At 36.1% G+C, this 17,322-nt stretch overlaps 1 protein-coding gene across 7 annotated transcripts in view; it reads right to left on the bottom strand.

The window, feature by feature from the left end:
* The window catches only part of CEP128 (centrosomal protein 128), a 432,903-nt gene that overhangs the window by 403,965 nt on the left and 11,616 nt on the right, over positions 1-17,322 (bottom strand). For 5 of the 7 annotated variants that reach the window (XM_068557945.1, XM_068558268.1, XM_068558193.1 and 2 more), the window contains 2 exons: positions 8,511-8,672; positions 6,746-6,832 (listed from right to left, as the gene is read on the bottom strand). The exons of 1 other annotated variant lie outside the window; for it this stretch is intronic. In XM_068557945.1, the coding sequence (XP_068414046.1) occupies positions 6,746-6,832; positions 8,511-8,657 (234 nt within the window). In that variant the 5' untranslated portion in view covers positions 8,658-8,672. Of the gene's footprint in view, positions 1-6,745; positions 6,833-8,510; positions 8,673-10,405; positions 10,434-17,322 lie in introns of those variants that run through there. One more of the 7 variants, XM_068558111.1, reaches the window with a different exon arrangement.

The following is a 17,322-nucleotide window of genomic DNA, read 5'->3' as shown; positions in this document are numbered from 1 at the left end:
ACTCTCACCGCTATTATTCAACGTAGTTTTGGAAGTCCTAGCCACGGCAATCAGAGAAGAAAAAGAAATAAAAGGAATACAAACTGGAAAAGAAGAAGTAAAACTGTCACTGCTTGCAGATGACATGTTACTATACATAGAGAATCCTAAAGATGCCACCAGAAAACTACTAGAGCTAATCAATGAATTTGGTAAAGTTGCAGGATACAAAATTAATGCACAGAAATCACTTGCATTCCTATATACTAATGATGAAAAATCTGAAAGAGAAATTAAGGAAACACTCCCATTTACCACTGCAACAAAAAGAATAAAATACCTAGGAATAAACCTACCTAAGGAGACAAAAGACCTGTTTGCAGAAAACTTTAAGACACTGATGAAAGAAATTAAAGATGATACCAACAGATGGAGAGATATACCATGTTCTTGGATTGGAAGAATCAACATTGTGAAAATGACTATACTACCCAAAGCAATCTACAGATTCAATGCAATCCCTATCAAATTACCAATGGCATTTTTTATGGAACTAGAAAACAAAAATTCTTAAAATTTGTATGGAGACACAAAAGACCCCAAATAGCCAAAGCAGTCTTGAGGGAAAAAACAGAGCTGGAGGAATCAGACTCCCTGACTTCAGACTATACTACAAAGCTACAGTAATCAAGACAATATGGTACTGGCACAAAAACAGAAACATAGATCAATGGAACAAGATAAAAAGCCCAGAGGTAAACCCACACACCTATGGTCAACTAATCTATGACAGAGGAGGCAAGGATATACAATGGAGAAAAGACAGTCTCTTCAACAAGTGGTGCTGGGAAAACTGGACAGCTACATGTAAAAGAATGAAATTAGAACACTCCCTAACACCATACACAAAAATAAACTCAAAATGGATTCGAGACCTAAATGTAAGACTGGACACTATAAAACTCTTAGAGGAAAACATAGGAAGAACACTCTCTGACATAAATCACGCAAGATCTTTTTTGATCCACCTCCTGGAGTAATGGAAATAAAAACAAAAATAAACAAATGGGACCTAATGAAACTTGAAAGCTTTTGCACAGCAAAGGAAACCATAAACAAGACGAAAAGACAGCCCTCAGAATGGGAGAAAGTATTTGCAAACGAATCAACAGGGAAAAGATTAATCTCCAAAATATATAAACAGCTCATGCAGCTCAATATTAAAAAAACAAACAACCCAATCCAAAAATGGGCAGAAGACCTAAATAGACATTTCTCCAAAGAAGAAATACAGATGGCCAAGAAGCACATGAAAAGCTGCTCAACATCACTAATTATTAGAGAAATGCAAATCAAAATGACAATTAGGTATAACCTCACACCAGTTAGAATAGGCTTCATCAGAAAATCTACAAACAACAAATGCTGGAGAGGGTGTGGAGAAAAGGGAACCCTCTTGCACTGTTGGTGGGAATGTAAACTGATACAGCCACTATGGAGAACAGTATGGAGGTTCCTTAAAAACATAAAATAGAATTACCATATGATCCAGCAATCCCACTACTGGGCATATATATACCCAGAGAAAACCACTATTCAAAAAGACACGTGCACCCCAATGTTCACTGCAGCACTATTTACAATAGCCAGGTCATGGAAGCAACCTAAATGCCCATCGACAGACGAATGGATAAAGAAAATGTGGTACATATATACAATGGAATATTACTCAGCCATAAAAAGGAACGAAACTGGGTCATTTGTTGAGACGTGGATGGATCTAGAGACTGTCATACAGAGTGAAGTAAGTCAGAAAGAGAAAAACAAATATTGTATATTAATGCATATATGTGGAACCTAGAAAAATGGTACAGATGAACCAGTTTGCAGGGCAGAAATTGAGACACAGATGTAGAGAACATACGTATGGACACCAAGGGGGGGGAAAGCCGCAGGGGATCGGGGTGGTGGTGTGATGAATTGGGCGATTGGGATTGACATGTATACACTGATGTGTATAAAATCGATGAATAATAAGAACCTGCTGTATAAAAAAATAAATAAAATAAAACTCAAAAATTTTAAAAATAAATAAATAAATAAATAAAAATAATAAAAGTTCTTGTCTTCCCTAGAGCAGAATGGCTGATCCCACTTCCTAGGAAATGTCTTATATTTCAAAAGAGAAATGCTAATTTCAACTAGGCAATGGATATTTAACATGGAGAAATTTTTTTAACAGTTGAACACTGATTAAAATGGATTAACCAAAGTTCAATATCCATTCATGATAAAAACTCTTACCAAAGTGGGTATAGGGGGAATGTATCTCATAATAATGAAAGCTATTTATGACAAACCCACAGCCAACATAATACTCAACGGTGAAAAGCTGAAAGCCTTCCCACTAAAATCTGGAACAAGACAAGGATGCCCTCTCACCACTCCTATTCAACATAGTATTGGAAGTCCTAGCCACAGCAGCCAGACAAGAAAAAGAAATAAACGGTATCCAAATTGGAAGGGAAGAGGTAAAATTGTCATTATATGCAGATGACATGATACTATATACAGAAAACCCTAGAGACTCAACCCAAAAACTACTAGAACTGATAAACGAATTCAGCAAGGTAGCAGGATACAAGGTTAGCATACAGAAATCTGTTGCATTTCTTTGCACTAAGAATGAAATATCAGAAAAGGCATGTAAACAAACAATCCCTAACAATCCCTTTTAAAATTGCATCCAAAAACAAAAAAAAGTACTTAGGAATAAACCTGACCAAAGAGGTTTTGAAAGACTTATATGCTGAGAACTATAAAAAACACTGATAAAAGAAATTGAAGATGACTCAAAGAAATGGAAAGATATCCCATGCTCTTAGATTGGAAGAATTAACATAGTTAAAATGGTAATACAGCCCAAAGCAATCTACAGATTTAATGCAAACCCCATCAAAATACCCATGACATTTTTCACAGAACTACAACAAATAATCCTAAAATTTATATGGAACCATAAAAGACGCAGAATTGCCAAAGCTATCCTGAGGAAAAAGAACAAAGCTGGAGGCATAACCCTCCCAAACTTCAGACAATACTACAAAAAGCTACAGTAATCCAAACAGCATGGTATTGGCACAAAAACAGACATATAGATCAATGGAACAGGATAGAGAGCTCAGAAATAAACCCACATACCGACGGTCAATTAATCTACAACAAAGGAGGCAAGAATACATGATGGAGAAAAGACAGTCTCTTCAGCAAGTGGTGTTGGGAAAGCTGGAAAGTCACATGTAAATCAATGAAGTTAGGACACTCCCTCACACCATACACAAAAATAAACTCAAAATGGCTTAAAGACTTAAATATAAGACATGACACCATAGAACTCCTAGAAGAGAACATAGGCAAAAAACATTCTCCAACATAAATTGTAGCAATGTTTTCTTAGGTCAGTCTCCCAAGGCAATAGAAATAAAAGCAAAAAGAAACAAATGGGACTTAATAAAATTTATAAGCTTTTGCACAGCAAAGGAAACCATAAACAAAATGAAAAGACAACCTACGGAATGGGAGAAAATATTTGCAAACAATGCGACAAAGGATTAATTTCCAAAATAAACAAACAGCTCATACAACTCAATAACAACAACAAAAAATCCAATCAAATAATGGGCAGAAGACCTAAATATACATTTCTCCAAAGAAGACATACCGGCGGCCAATAGGCATATGAAAAGTTGCTCAACATCACTAATTATTAGAGAGATGAAAATCAAAGCTGCAGTGCGGTATCACCTCACACCAGTCAGAATGGCCATCATTAAAAAGTCTGCAAATAATAAATGCTAATGAGGGTGTGAAGAAAAAGGAACACTCCTACACTGTTGGTGGGAAAGTAAACTGGTGCAGCACTATGGAAAAAGGTATGGATGTTCCTTAAAAAACTAAAAATAGAATTGCCATAAGATCCAGCAATCCCACTCCTGGGCATATATCCAGAAAAACCTCTAATTCAAAAAGATGCATGCACCCCAATGTTCATAGCAGCAGTATTTACAATAGCCAAGACATGGAAGCAACCTAAATGTCCATCAACAGATGAATGGATAAAGAAGATGTGGTATATACATATATACAGTGGAATACTACTCAGCCATAAAAAATGAAATAACGCCATTTGCAGCAACATTGGATGAACCTAGAGATTATAATACTAAGTAAAGTAAGTCAGAAAGAGGAAGACAAATATCATATGATATCACTTATATGTGGAAACTAAAATATGATACAAATGAACTTATTTACAAAACAGACTCACAGACATAGAAAACTATGGTTACCAAAGGGGAAAGGGGGTTGGGTGAGGGATAAATTAGGAATTTGAGATTAGCAGATACAAACTATTATATATAAAGTAGATAAACAAGGTCCTACTCTATAGCACAGGGAACTATATTCAATATCCTATAATAAACCATAATGGAAAAGAATATTAAAATATATATGCGTGTGTGTATAACTGAATCACTTTGCTGTACACCAGAAACTAACACATTGTAAATCAACTATACCTCAATAAAATGATAATTATAATAATAATAATTTGAAAATGGATTAGCCTGTTACAGGCTGTTGAAAAAAAAATAGCAGGTTCTACATAAAGAGAACTTGCATGAACTGGACCACAGTCTCAAAAAGAAAGAAACAAACAAATCACTCTCCAGGTCCCTCCCTAAACAGAACACACAATAATTAAAATTTTTTAAATAGAGGATAATACTATCATGTACTTAGAGGACTTAAAGAATACAAATAGAAAGATTCAGATAAATCACATGATAGTTGGCACATTACATACACTCATTTTTAGGTATGCCCATTTTACTGCTATATTTTGTAACAGTAAGTATTTTAATGCTAAGAAAGCAATTTTCACTGAGCAGCCCATCAGATTCACTTCTTGTGAGAAATACTCTTTCTGAGTTGCACATCTTCCCCTAGATTACAGCAGATGCCCCCCCCAGGTTACTTACAGCTGGTAGGGTGGAAATCATTGCTCTATCGAGGGAGTGTAATATAAGGCAATGAGTGACATCCCCCTCTGGCATGCTGGGAGCAGAAATCATTGAGAGACAGAACAAGAATTTGAGGAAACTAAGGGGAAGACTCTAGACCAGATAAGGAACAGCCTAAAGTAAAAGGAAAGAATCTTATTCTCCTGTGTCCTATTTTAAATATGAGTGGCTTTGCAGTCTAGGTACTTACAACTCAGATGGGAAAGAAATACCTGTTGAGCTTATCTACTTCCCATGTATAAAACTACTCCCCCAGGGCTTCCCTGGTGGCACAGTGGTTAAGAATCTGCCTGCCAATGCAGGGGACATGGGTTTGAGCCCTGGTCCAGGAAGATCCCACATGCCGCGGAGCAACTAAGCCCGTGCACCACAACTACTGAGCCTGAGCTCTAGAGCCCGCGAGCCACAACTACTGAGGCCTTGTCCCACAACTACTGAAGACCACATGCCTAGAGCCTGTGCTCCGCAACAAGAGAAGTCACCGCAATGAGAAGCCCACGCACTGCAACAAAGAGTAGCCCCCGCTCACCACGACTAGAGAAAGCCCGCATGCAACAACGAAGATCCAACGCAGCCAAAAAAATAAATAAATTTATAAAAAAAATAAAAAAAAATAAAAACTACTCCCCCAGAACTCAGCATTATTCAATTCTAGGCCTACCAATTCTAGGAGAACACATTCTGTGTTTTAAAAGCTTACCTGTACAGATGTTTCACTTAATACATAGTTTTATTTCCCAATTGCTCAATTCAAGGGAAATTCATCTAATATTCAACCTGACAAAGTAGGTTTTTCTCTGCTACTAGTTAATAATGTTTTTAATTTTTTACTAATAAATTAAAGAGCAAAGAATTAAGTCCCATTATTAAGGTAGTTAAATCTAAAACATTTCATGAGCTACCCAAATATATAAAATCTATGGCCCCATTTGCAAATATACCATAAATCATAAAAATTTGGTAGATGCAAGAAAGTCCAAGTTTATTTTCTAAATGAAAGTAGTAAAAAAAACCTTATGAGAGAAAATATGTTCCCTGTGCTCAAGCAATTAGCTTCCGATTACAAGCAAATGATGACTATACTTCTGCTTTGTAAAAAGAAAATAACAAATAATCAGTTAAACTTGGGACTTATGTGACAACTCAGTACAGCACAGATATATATAAAACTATCATTATAGCACACATGTAATACTAACCTTATTAGAGTATATACTCATAATTAGAAACATGAAGGAATAAATTTCATTGGTTTTCTAAGAGTTTACAGAAGATGAGTTAGCAAATTCCAAAAGAAGGAAATAAGAGACAGAATTAGCAAAATATTAATAAAAAAATATTCATTTTAGGGAATTTCCTGGTGGTCCAGTGGTTAGGACTCCATGCTCTCACTGCCGAGGGCCCAGGGTTCAATCCCTAGTCAGGGAACTAAAATCGCACAAGCCATGTGGCGCAGCCAAAAAAAAAAAAGTAAAGCTTTCAAATTCAATAGAATCTAATCTATATAAACTAGCTGGCAAGCCATCTGACAAGCTAAATTTAAACTATAAAATAATAAAGCAGTTGAAAAGCTAAAGCTATTCACAGTGGTTACGTCCTTTATCTCACATCCATACTCCTCAACAACTAAATTTCCAAAAAGGTAGGTAAGAGAAAATGCAAACATATGTAAACATTCTTACGTGTTCTATAGCCCCCGCCTGTCCATTACTATATTCTCGATACTGTCCAAGCATCTGGTCGACTTGCCGCAGGTTCCGACTGGTGTCCTAACGAAAGAAAGTGGACTTTATTGCTCCAAACAATGTTTTCCCCAATCAATCTTAGCGGCATATCAAACAGCTAGGTCACCCGTTTGCAAAAGGTACAATTTATATAATAATTAAGTTGGGTATCAATATACTTCATAAATATCAAATAAATCTTATTAACAGCACTGACAGAGAAACTCAAATCCATCTGCAATTTACTTGTGTGAAATCTGAAGCACAAAATTTCAATCCTTATCCAAGGTTCCATAATAAGTTGGCAACAAAACCATAAATTGGAAAAGAATCCTCATCGTCAATTTGTGCACCTCAACTAATTCAGACCCTCTTTATAGAAGAGAAATCCTGAGAAAAATCTAGTCGACTGTGTTCATGACAAGCAAATCATTAGGATCAATGTTATTTCAATTATTACTTTACCTCAAGAACTCCATTAAGAGAAAAGAAAACAAAGTATCCTTTAACTTTTAGCTATAAAATTTGTTTGTAATTACAATAAAAATGGTTTCCACCTAAATATACTAGGTTTCACCTGAGAGGTAAATGGAGGCATTTCTTTCAAAAATATATACTTACTAATATGTTTCAGTAGTGGGAAAGTACAAGAACTTGTACTGCAAAAATCCAATATTACGTTAATTTAAATAAGTTTAGAAAGAAAAAGTCTCCTGAGTTTTAAATCAAATTATGGTTTCTCCACCAGAAATTAGGCTCTTCTTATCTAAGCATACTAACCCAAAGCAATTGAAAGCCAAAATCCATGTTTATCCAGGCAAAACGGAAGTTAAGAGATTAAAGGGTAGGAAAAAAAGTCTGAGTTTTCTTTTCGCCCTTCCTCTACCTCTTTTCCAAAGCCCTTTCCTATGGAGGGAATGTAAACTGCTGCCACTCAAACTTCCAAACACTGTCAAAAATTAGCCTCTAAATAAAAATGGCATCTCAGTATCATTCATCCATGAATAATTTACCTACCCAAAATATGAACAACTTCTCTAAAGGCAAATGTCCACGAGAAGCTAAACTATGGTAATAATTCCTATTGGTTTCACTCCCACAGTATTTTATTTGAAAATACTGCCTTATCCCAAAACATTTCCACAACCTAATATATATTTCAAATATCTTTACTGACTGTGTTAGGCAGAATAATGCCCCCAAAGATGTCCAAGTCCTAATCCCTCGAACCTATGTATATGTTTCCTTATATGGCAAAAGGGATTTTGCAGCTATGATTAAGTTAAGGACATTGAGATGAGGAGATTATCCTGGATTATTGGGTGGACTCAATCACAAGCATCCTTAAAAGTGGAAGAGGGAAGCAGAAGAGTAGTCAGAGTGATATGATGTAAGTACTCAACCCACCCTTCCTGGCTTTGAAGGGGAAGGAAGGGGCTACAAAACAAGGAATGTGGGCAGCCTCTAGAAGCTGGAAAAGGAACAGATATTTCCCTAGGGCCTCCAAAAAGGAATACAGCCCTACTGACATCCTGCTTTTAGTCCAATGAAACCAGGGTCAGATTCTGACCTACAGAACTGTAAGAAAATAAATTTCTGGGTTTTTTAGACATCAGTTTTGTGCAAATTTGTTAGCATGGCATAAAAACTAATACACTGACCAAAACCATTTCTTAGCTCAACCTAGTTAAAATCTATTACATGCAACCATTGCTAAACTAACCTGTAAAGTACTTGTTATAGTGTTGACCTTCTCAGTGACATCCACAGTAGGACGATTTCGAGTTTCCCTGTGTATTGAACTGGCAGCCCATCGACCCAATCGGTCACGAGAGCGCAAGTGGTCTGAATCGTTGGAGGATCCTGCCATTGAGGTGCAAAAATCCTTAAAAATAAATCCAAGTCAAGGTCAATCAAATGGTAAAGAGCACAGAAATAAGAGACTAATTTAACTATTTACTTTTTGATCTTTTTAAGTATTTATTACATTAGCCCTTTGCCATATCATAATTTCTAACACATAGCTTGAAAACACAAGTCACTTCCACATGTAATTCTCCCTCCTTTGTTTTTTCTGGTTTATGAGCAATTCCTCAGACATTTACAACTCCAAATAATAATAATCACTTAGTTTTGTGCAATGCTCCTAAATTTTATAAGTTCTTTCACATACAGTATCTCACATAACTCTACCAACAACACTGTAAGGTATATGACACACATAGATTGGTATCTCTACAATGAAGAAAAAAAAAACAAAACAAACCACAGATATTCTCTAAGGCTACAACCTGCAGGTCTCAATATTAGTCTGATGTCCATTCTTTTTTCTTTAATTTATTTATTTTATATTTTTGGCTGCATTGGGTCTTTGTTGCTGTGCACAAGCTTTCTCTAGTTGCAGCGAGCAGGACCTACTCTTTGTTGCGGTGTGCAGGCTTCTCATTGCGGTGGCTTCTCTTGTTGCAGAGCATGGGCTCTAGGTGCACAGGCTTCAGTAGCTGTGGCGCACAGGCTCAGTGGTTGTGGCTCGCGGGCTCTAGAGCACAGGCTCAGTAGTTGTGGAGCACGGGCTTAGCTGCTCCGCGGCATGTGGGATCTTCCCCGACCAGGGCTCGAACCTATGTCCCCTTCATAGGCAGGTGGATTCTTAACCACTGCACCGCCAGGGAAACCCTAGTCTGATGTCCATTCGACTAAGCTATGAGAACATGTGTATCTTTAAACAAAAATACAACACACACAGAATGACCTAAAATAAAAGAATTCCATTCACTGTACAGTGAACACTCTCATACACCTTAATTTAAAATATAGTAGAATTAAACAAATGCAGTAACAGAGGTACAAACTCGACAATAACAAGTGTGTGAGAAGATGGAATCTTCAACATCTCCACCAAAATAGAAAGCCAAACATCCTGAATATAATCTCATCAGTAGAAAAGACTCTAAATATGCTTCCCTCCCATCCTTACCTCGATTTTCAATCGAATGCAAAAGAAAATTATTTCACGCAAGACGATCTCAAAAGTTTCAGAATACCTTTTATAGAAATTGAAGAAATGAAATATATTTATAACAAAGAAGCATCAGAGAAAATTCAATTATCAAAAGTGAAAGTTTGAGTATTCCAATAATTTCATTTTCTGCTTAATAGAAGGTTAACATAATCTTTATTTTAACATTAATTGTTATAATCTTCCTAAAATCTATATGGCCAGTTTTCTGGCCTTTTAAATACAGTATGATGAAACCTCTCTTTAATAATCAAGAATATTCTGAAATCTTTGGATCTTTATTCTGAATGCATCTGGGAAGTACATGACCATACATCTAAAGCCAAGATAAAGGGAATTTGCTAAATATGTATAGATTCTCAAGCATTTAATGAAAGTAGTCATGCTTTTAAAATATTAAATAAAATAAAACTAAATAAAAAGCAAGGAAGCCTGCTGTGAGTTTAGGTTTTTCAAAGTGAAATACAGTCTGTCCTTGTAGCACCAGGAAAAGAATCAACGGAACATCCAACTTCTTCGAACTGGCTGAGACAGGGCTAGCAAACACCTGTCACACTCGAGCCTCTCCTCTGCCCAGGCCTCTCAACTTCCTTCCTCACCTCTCTTCTCTGGTTCTCGTCCCCTTCCCCTGTCTAGAAGTACAAAGGTACAGTGCCCACGATGTAGCTCTCCAACGTCAGAAAACATGAACGAGAAACAGGCCTGAAGCAATTGTTTGGCTACGATTTTGCAGGATCACAACTGTTTAAATACAAAAGAATAAACTTAAGAAGAAATCTTAAATGTAAAGTTCACCTTTATACTTAGGAAATCACGTGTGTGTGTGTGTGTGTGTGTGTGTGTGTGTGTCTTTGCACGCCTGTGCGCACTCATGTGAGCACACCCATAAATCTATGTATGCCACATGACCTAAAATCATTTGCTCTATGTAAATGTACTTGCCAACATTTTCCATTAGTGAAAACAGGAAAAATCAACATCTTCTGAGAGCCTGCTACAATGCTAAGTACTATACAGATGCTCACACAGATAATCCAACTTAAGTCTCATAATAACTTATTAAAATGGGCAGTTAACCCCTAATCTATCGAGGATGCTGAGGAAGAGCTGTTAAGTAACAAGTCCAACATCATATAATGATTTTAAGTAGCAGACCAAGGATGCAGACCCGGGATTCAGCCAGGCTTCTCCACCTTCAGTATTCTCTTCATTCTACTTTGCTCTGCTGTCCCCTAAACACTACTTACCAACAATCTTAACAGTTAGTAAAAATCATTAAAGGCAGCAGCAGGCCATGGCTCACATGTGTCTACAGCCTCTTCAACTCCCTCTCATTTCATTTAAGCATAAAAATATCAAAATGAGGGAGATTGGGAATCAAGTAGCAGTATGAAATCTGTATTAGGCACCAGGAAAAAAACTAAGTGACATATCTATGCTGCATATAATAAAGAGCCTTGAAAACAAATCAAACCATTGGCCTCAGAGTAAAGGGGTTTTTATTTCCTGTTCCTTCTACTTCTTGTATAATGGGAAATAATAATTATGCCTGGATCTGTCAAAATTTTGTATCTAAAAGTATAATGAGTTTCATTTTAATAAGTCAAAATTCTGGAAACTAAATTGGAGTTAGGATACCACCACGCAGAATAAAAAGGTAACACTGAAAACCAGATGTTAACTATAATGGCTACTGGTGAGAGCAGGAAACAAGATAACCATCTATGAGACAACCTGACTTTTTTGAGTACCAAACTTTTAATAATAATCAGTTATCTACACACAACTTCAATGGATATAAATGGTGTATCAGACCCATCGAATGAGCAGACAGTCTGAGTTTCAATTTGACTACAAACAGGGATAACTGAAAATTTTATGGTTATTTTTAAAAATTTGGGAAAATATTTAAAATATAAAATAGTACAGAGACTAATATAACAAGCATGCATGTATCTACTACCTAGAATGTTATTATTATTCTTTTCTATTTCTGTCTTCTTTATTCTATTTCTATCACCTTATTTCCCTATTATTTTAAATAATATATTCTTAATATTATTATTTCCCATTCTGACATGTGTGCTTCTAATATTTTTAATAAAATATTTAGAATACTATAAATAAAGTCTTAGTACCCTCACACACTACCCTCCACCCAGTACTACTCCTGCCCCACCTCCCCTGGGATAACTACCAGAATGATTTTGTGTTTAACTTTCCACACCACACTTTTATACTTTTACCACAGGTATATGTACCTTGCAGTCTTTCGTAATGGAAAACACATTATAATCAGTTGATAAATATTAACAAGTAAAGACACGGGATATGTGAATTTAAAACAGAAAATCTTAGCAGCATTACACAAAATTAACAACAGCATTAACTAAATTATTTGTAATTGTCACATTAAAGAAAAAAAAACCTCTCACCCCTATTAAGGATTACATACTTTTAATAAGAAAAAAATCACACTTTCCAGCATGAATTTCACTAATTCACACACAAAGTCTTCAACTTTTAATTTCAATTACTTTGAGCAATAAAAGATGTTCAAACTCCTGCATCTGATGGAACTCCTGTAGAAATATCAAGATTTTAAGGTGAGATATATCTGAGAATTTTGCATGGTTTTTTTTAATAGCTTATGAAACATTCACTTTTACAGCATATGAAAGGACTTCAATTATGTGTCATAAGGGTTGAAGGACTTTAAAGACATTAAAGAATCTGATTATAATAAAAAATAGAAATTAGATTAGTATTTCATTGTTGGTAAAAACTTAGCACTTTCTAAAACTATTACTGACAATTCAAAAGGTCAAACACGCCTCTCATAGGTAACAGAGAGAGCACCTGACCCTAAACGTCACAAAGCAGAAGGCAGATATGGTGGCAGAGGTCCAATCTTAACAAAAGATGCCAGTCAGCCAACACCTCCACTCCCCAGACATGGAGTTGATGGAGGAAAAGAGAAACAAATGAGGAAGAAGTGGCCACTAGAGTTGGCCCATGAAGATAGTTACCAAGAGCCCCTTAAGATAACTAAGAAGAGAAGCACAAAACAGTAAGTGCCAATTATACACTCTTCACTGACCATTAAGAATGTACTATTTTATATTACAAGTAAAAAATTAGTTTTAAAAAAGTACTGTTTATCCTAATATCAGTGGCATTAATGAAAATAAGATTTTCAGGCCTCTGAAAATCTTCCCCCCAGTGAAATCGTACCCAAAGTATTAGATTCATACCATGTTGATAAAAGCATACTGAGCAGTCACATAAAAAAACAAATATGCATGGCCATGCAAAACTGTTCTAATAACCTAAGAAATATAAATTATCAGTGAGATGCTTTTCTAGCCCATTAACTTGTTTTCCTTTAAATAATTATGTCTATGTTAGCCAGGTTGTAGGGGAAGGAACACTCTTATCCTCTCCTACTGGATGTGTGTAAGTTGATATAAATTGTCTGTTATGTCAGCAGTTTGTACATTTAACCTACCAACTACACTTCCAAAATTTCCCCTAACAAAATCATCTGAAATACATACAGAAATTTATATATAAGGATATTTACTGAGAAGTGATAATACAGGGAAAAGAAAAACAACTTATATTTCAAATTATAAGAGAATGGTTAAAACACAGTACATACAGGTAATAGAACAGTACACAGACATTAAAACCCTGTTTCTGGAGACATTAAACAGCAATGCAAGGGATAAAAGTATGAATCCCAATTTTGTAATAAACATTATATGATGTCTGTATGTGAATACAAATTACCCATATACCAATTTAGAGGAGCAGGAAAGGACGATGACAAAAGGGGAAGAAAATAAAAGTATATATATTTACCATGTAGAGTTTACAGCCAATTTCTATTTTTTAAACATTCCTATCCTTCCTGAATTTTCTACAATGATTGAATAATCAGAAAGAAAAATATAATATATAGTTAAAAGAAAGAAAAACAAATATAAAGATCCCCTTCAGAGATAGCAGATTAATAACAAGTTGACAACCTGGAAAATGCGTTTAAATAAAAGCTGCACATTCAGAACCCCCTTTTTCCTAGCAGCTGTTTCCTTTTCCTTCCTGGCAACTCACCTGACCATTCTTCCTAGTCCCCTAACATCTATCTAGGTAGGGTCGTGTCACCAGTTCTCACCAAGCGATGAGCTAAAGAATTAGGATTTCAATGCCAATCTCTAACGTTTCATACTGAAGAGTACTGGCTGGCCAAAGAAACCATTTATCATGAGTTTGTGAGCTAAAAGAATGATTTTTAAAAAATTATGTATGATTCTTTCTTTGCAATTTTGTTGAACGACAGTCATTAGATTCAAAAAATGATTCTCTTAAACATCCTAAATACTGGAATGAACTTAAAAATTGAAGGACTATGTGAAAATATATTAATGTGTACTGGCATGGCTTATGCAATCAAATTCTGCTTTGGAAAACAAATTTAAAGTGGTTCATAAATGATATTTACTCACTACTACAATTTGAATTCCAAAGAAGAATTATTAAGACTAGTAGAAAAACACCTAGTATGCTCAAGAAAAATCTTCATCATTTTTAAAGAGTTAAAAGAAAAAAGTTCAGTTGGATTAGAAATTCATTCTTATTACCATAAGAAATTTCAGCATGATGTTTGTTGACAAAAGAAAAGAAAGAATTGCTAAATTTGAAGAATGATTAAAGAACTCTTAAAGAACAATTTAAAGAAACAATCACCTAAATCCTGGTTAAATGTGAGAAAGGCATTTCCTTTAACTGGAGAAAAAGCAGTAAATACTCTCTGCAGCTTACTACCACCTACTGGTACAACAAAATTTACCATTGATGGGAAAGCAGTACTATTTACGCTGTCTGCTTTACAGATGCTGAGCTTCTTCCAAGACTCTGGAGAGGACTAAGATGGGTGACCTTGGGTGAAAGTCTCCAGAGACTTAGAGAAAGCTCTGGGTCTGAAAACAGATGGTACAATTCTTAGAATAGTTTATTTAGCTGCTCCCAACACATCAGTATTTAAAGGCATAAATACTGTTGTTTCTGCCTTAATGAACCTTATAACGAAGACATATGGCCACCAGAGCAAGTAATGAACCCTTCATCAATTCTCTCCCACTGAGGATCTATCCATCAAAAACAAATGCCCATATGCAAACCTGAACACTGCAAGAGAGGAAAACTGCATTCAGCCCTGTAATTTCAACCCTTTAATAAGAGGACTTGCAGTGAGTCTTTACAAACTCAAGTCCACCTCTTTTGTTATTTCCTAAAGAGCCATCAGATTGTCTTCATTATAATGATGCACATTTGTATGTATGAGAGCTGTAATTTATTGATTCTCAAGCCTCTTTTCCTCAGAGCCAGTTTAAAACAATTAGGATTTGCAAGCTGTTCCATAAAAGATAAGCAACCAGCATCAGGGGTGATGTTTCACAAAGGCTGACTAGTGCATGTTAAGTAGGTGATTGCCTCTGTGGCCTCCAAGTGCCTCCAAGTCCCTGTCCAAGGCAGCTGTCCTCAAAGAACATATTCAAGGTAATGATGCTGATATTTAAAGGAGGTCAGGGGAGCTAGGGAGTGTATTTTAAGCCTAATCACTAACCAAGTTCAAAATTTTTAATACATTTCTCACTGTTTCAATAGCTGTAGGACGTGTGACTGCCTCATCCTTCAAGAGAAAAAGTTAACAAACCAGCAGAGGTTACCATGTACAAACAATTATCACCTGTATCTGTCTTCTTTATGTCAGTCCTCCTCTGTAACTTAATCTCCTCAAACCCTTTTGGTAAATTCATATAAGATCAAAGTTAGATTGGAAGAATCAATATTGTCAAAATGACTATACTACCCAAGGCAATCTACAGATTCAATACAATCCCTATCAAATTACCAATGGCATTTTTCACAGAACTAGAACAAAAAATTTTTTAATTTATATGGAGACACAAAAGACCCCGAATAACCCAAGCTATCCTGAGAAAGAAAAATGGAGCTGGAGAAATCCGACTCCCTGGCTTCAGACAATACTATAAAGCTACAGTAATCAAAACAGTATGGTACCGGCACAAAAACAGAAATACAAATCAATGGAACAGGACAGAAAGTCCAGAAATAAACTCACGCACCAATGGTCAATTAATCTACAACAAAGGAGGCAAGAATATACAATGGAGGAAAGACAGTCTCTTCAATAAGTGGTGCTGGGAAAACTAGACAGCTACACATAAAAGAATGAAATTAGAACATTCTCTAACACCATACAAAAAAATAAACTCAAAATGGATCAAAGACCTAAATATAAGGCTGGACATTATAAAACTCTTAGAGGAAAACATAAGCAGAACACTCTTTGACATAAATCACAGCAATATCTTTTTTGATCCACATCCTAGAGCAGGGGTCCCCAACCCCCGGACAGTCCATGGCCTGTTAGGAACCAGGCCACACAGCAGGAGGTGAGCGTCGGGCGAGTGAGCGAAGCTTCGTCTGTATTTATGGCCACTCCCCATTGCTCACATTACCACCTGAGCTCCACCTCCTGTCAGATCAGCGGCAGCATTAGATTCTCATAGGAGTGTGAACCCTACTGTGAACTGCACATGTGAGGGATCTAGATTGCACACTCCTTATGAAAATCTAATGCCTGATGATCTGAGGTGGAGCTGAGGCAGAGATGCTAGCGCTGGGGAGTGGCTGCAAATACAGATTATCATTAGCAGAGAGGTTTGACTGCATGGAGACCATAACAAATCAATTGCTTGCAGACTCATATCAAAAACCTATCAGTGAGTGGCAAGTGAAAACAAGCTCAGGGCTCCCACTGATTCTGCATTATGGTGAGTTGTATAATTATTTCATTATATATTACAATGTAATAATAATAGAAATAAAGTGCAGATTAATGTAATGCGCTTGAATCATCCCAAAACCATCCCCCTCACCCTGGTCCATAGAAAAATTGCCTTCCATGAAGCCGGTCCCTGGTGCCAAAAAGGTTGGGACCGCTGTCCTAGGGTAATGAAAATAAAAACAAAAGTGAACAAATGGGGCCTAATTAAACTTAAAAGCATCTACACAGCAAAAGAAAGCATAAACAAAATGAAAAGACAACCCACAGAATAGGAGAAAATATTTGCAAACAAAGAGACCAACAAGGGATTAATCTCCAAAATATACAAACGTGTCATGCAGCTCTATGTCAAAAAAAACAAACAACCCAATTAAAAAATGGGCAGAAGATCTAAATAGACATTTCTCCAAAGAATACATACAGAGGGCCAAAAAGCACACAAAAAGATGCTCAACATCACTAATTATCAGAGAAATGCAAATCAAAATGACAATTAGGTATCACCTCACACGGGTCAGGATGGCTATCATCAAAAAGTCTACAAACAATAAATGCTGGAGACAGTGTGGAGAAAAAGGGACCCTCTTGCACTGTTGGTGGGAATGTAAATTGGCACAACTGCTATGGAGAACAGTATGG

This window comes from Eschrichtius robustus, chromosome 1 (genome assembly GCF_028021215.1).
Source record: "Eschrichtius robustus isolate mEscRob2 chromosome 1, mEscRob2.pri, whole genome shotgun sequence".
NCBI classification, from domain to species: Eukaryota; Metazoa; Chordata; class Mammalia; order Artiodactyla; family Eschrichtiidae; genus Eschrichtius; species Eschrichtius robustus.
Note: the sequence above shows the minus strand (reverse complement) of the source record. Positions and strands in the feature narration are given on the sequence as shown.